The sequence below is a fragment of the Eutrema salsugineum genome, unplaced genomic scaffold (assembly GCF_000478725.1).
Source record: "Eutrema salsugineum unplaced genomic scaffold, Eutsalg1_0 scaffold_5, whole genome shotgun sequence".
Lineage (NCBI taxonomy): Eukaryota > Viridiplantae > Streptophyta > Magnoliopsida > Brassicales > Brassicaceae > Eutrema > Eutrema salsugineum.
Genome location: NW_006256612.1, coordinates 878,697 through 881,446, shown reverse-complemented (window position 1 = coordinate 881,446; position 2,750 = coordinate 878,697). Strand labels below are relative to the sequence as shown.

At 35.4% G+C, this 2,750-nt stretch overlaps 1 protein-coding gene across 1 annotated transcript; it reads right to left on the bottom strand.

The window, feature by feature from the left end:
• Positions 1–736: 736 nt before the first annotated feature.
• On the bottom strand, positions 737–2,425 carry LOC18991650. Its single transcript, XM_006414968.1, has one exon. It carries the CDS (start codon positions 2,423–2,425, stop codon positions 737–739), a length of 1,689 nt encoding a protein of 562 aa, XP_006415031.1.
• Positions 2,426–2,750: the final 325 nt, after the last annotated feature.

The following is a 2,750-nucleotide window of genomic DNA, read 5'->3' as shown; positions in this document are numbered from 1 at the left end:
TTGAAACAGAATTTTCTTTATTTAAAATTATTCTGTTTTGGATAACTAATATTTCTGTTGCCAAACAAGTTAATTTAGTTATATATTAATAAAAATATATTTTATTATATATATAAATTTAATTCGAAATTTAAATACTAGTTGAGATTATTTTAGATTTTCTTAAATATATATTAGATATCTACAAAAAAAATTATATCTACAAAAATAGATATTTTTTAGTTACTAAAAAAATATATCTATAAAAATAATTATATCTAAACTCAAAATATATATTATATTACAAAATTTGATAAAAAAAAAACAAAATTCTCATGCGGGTGCACAAAGTAGAATCTAGTACTTTATTTAAAATTTCAAAAATCCATATGTACAATATGTAAAATACCAATTGATGTCTAAATCTCAAACCATTTATGTTACTCGAGAGACAAATAGATGTGGCGTGTTGAACCTTAAAAATAAAAATTATACCCCCATAAAGTCATGAAAAAATAGCATTACAGTCAAAGCTTAAAAACCAATCAAATATGAACTAATGAACTTAAAATCTAAAACATAGAGAATATTAAAATCCAGAGAGATAATGTAAGCTTAGACAATGTCAAGAGCACATATCACAGAACATACTATTTGGTAATTTCTCTTACATACTTTTTTATTGAAACAGGATCTGCAAGAATCGAAAAATGATCAGGAAAAATTACTTCTGTGAAAATTTAAACCTCCTTCCAGTTCATTGACGAGGCTTCACATACGGATCATCACCAAATAAGCATTCAATATGAAGAGTGGTGCAGCAGTCGTTGCACCAATAGAATATCTTTGTGCCTGTATCTCCTAAATTACGTTCGCACAACTCGCACCAATCCTTTTCACATACCTCATCCCCCCATAGAATCTCGAGTAAGTGTTTGTCATGCTTATACTTTGCCTTATATGGTAAGGTAGCACACTTAATACATACAATAAAATTGCACTTGATGCAATTTAATTGGCTGGCACATATTGATTCACATACCTGACATATGGGGTTTTCCCTTGGGTCTAAAGCTAGGAACAAGGGATGCTCATGACCTTTGAAATCAAACGGCTCAGAAAGTGAAGAACAACGTACATCGACACCATAATCGCATTCCAGTTTGGGACACTCATAGATAAAGCCATCACAATCACGAGCACAAGCATCACAATTGTAGAGACCATTAGGATATCGACTTACAGCTTTCAATGTAAGTATATGAGGATGTAAGGCATGTTGCATTCTGCGGGGAGCATTTGTGCATGACTCATGTAGGATGAAGTCACAGTCCATACAAGAATAAAACTTCTCTTCAAAGATAGGCATAACACACGCTTGACAAAGCTTGTTTTCATCGTAAAGTATGTTGACCTCAAGCCGGAGAGGGTGGTCATGAAGAAAATGAAGTATCACTCCATCAGATATCATAACAAACGGCTCAAGATCTTGTGTGATATCATCTTCTTCTACACCCTCGAGTTCTTCTCCATCACATACATCTTTTCGTAGAGCACATCTTGGATGAACCGCATAATTACCACACTGTGCACAAGTATATGCACCATAATTACCATCAACGCTTTGACGACAAACCCCACAAGACCATTCTCCGGATGGAAGACAAGGAACATAGGAGATACGATGTTGGTGACGTGATATCTTGATGACGCGTGGGGAAGACAGACAATCATTGTGAGCTACAAAGTTGCATCTGAGACAAACGTAGGTAGGATGAAGTTTTCTCACTAAACCACAAACATCGCATGTTAAGCAAGCTGGTCTAGGAAACGAGGTTAGGGGATGGTCGTGCCTTTTTGGTTTCTCTATAACAAAGGGCACCGACTTCATTGCACAGATTGGATGCATAAAAATCTGACATATCGTACAATGATATACCAGATATGAAACTCCTCTTGCACAACATAAGCACTCAATAACGTCAACGCGACCATAATGAACATGATAGTAAAGTTGGAGAGGATGCTCAGGATGGTAAGGGTGTTTTATTTTAAGTGGAGATTTGACGCATTCTTTGTGGTATATTTGATCACAGTGGACACAAAAATAGTAGTCTGTACCAAAACGTGAGCCGCGACATACCTCGCACCCGCCATTGACATCAAATTCTTTATTGTTGCAGAAAAACAAAGGGAGTACTTCATTTTCCCCCTGCTTGCACTCGGGGGAAATTTCGAGCGGCACAATGTTAAACTCAGAATTATAATACACGTCTTGCCAACGAATATTAGGGCATAAAAAGAAAAGTTGATGAGGCTGGTTATTGCTGGCGGCTTCACCTGGTGAGGAGTTGATTGGGCTTTGTGTTTGTAGAATGGGATGGTGATAGACCTGAAACAGCTTACCATCCTTTTCTACCTCATGAAATTCACCGATGGAATCCATGGCTGCTCCACCTGAATTTTTAGAGCTTTTTTCTGTTTTTCTTCTCTCTCTTTTTTTTTTTTTTTTTTTGTTGGGTGAAAGATTTTCGTAGTTGTGATTTTTTCTGTTCTTCCCGGAAGTAACGAACGACTTGTCTTCACGTCAATTCAAGGCTTTAATTTCGTGATTAATTATTGAGCTACTTGATCAAGCGGCAAATACAAAATGATATTCACTCCCGGTGTTTCTTTATTACATTAGTGTCGGTCTTTCTTTTATATTTGTTATTCATTGTGGACATATTTAACAGTTTCCACAATAAATATTACAATCTGAATCCAAAAGT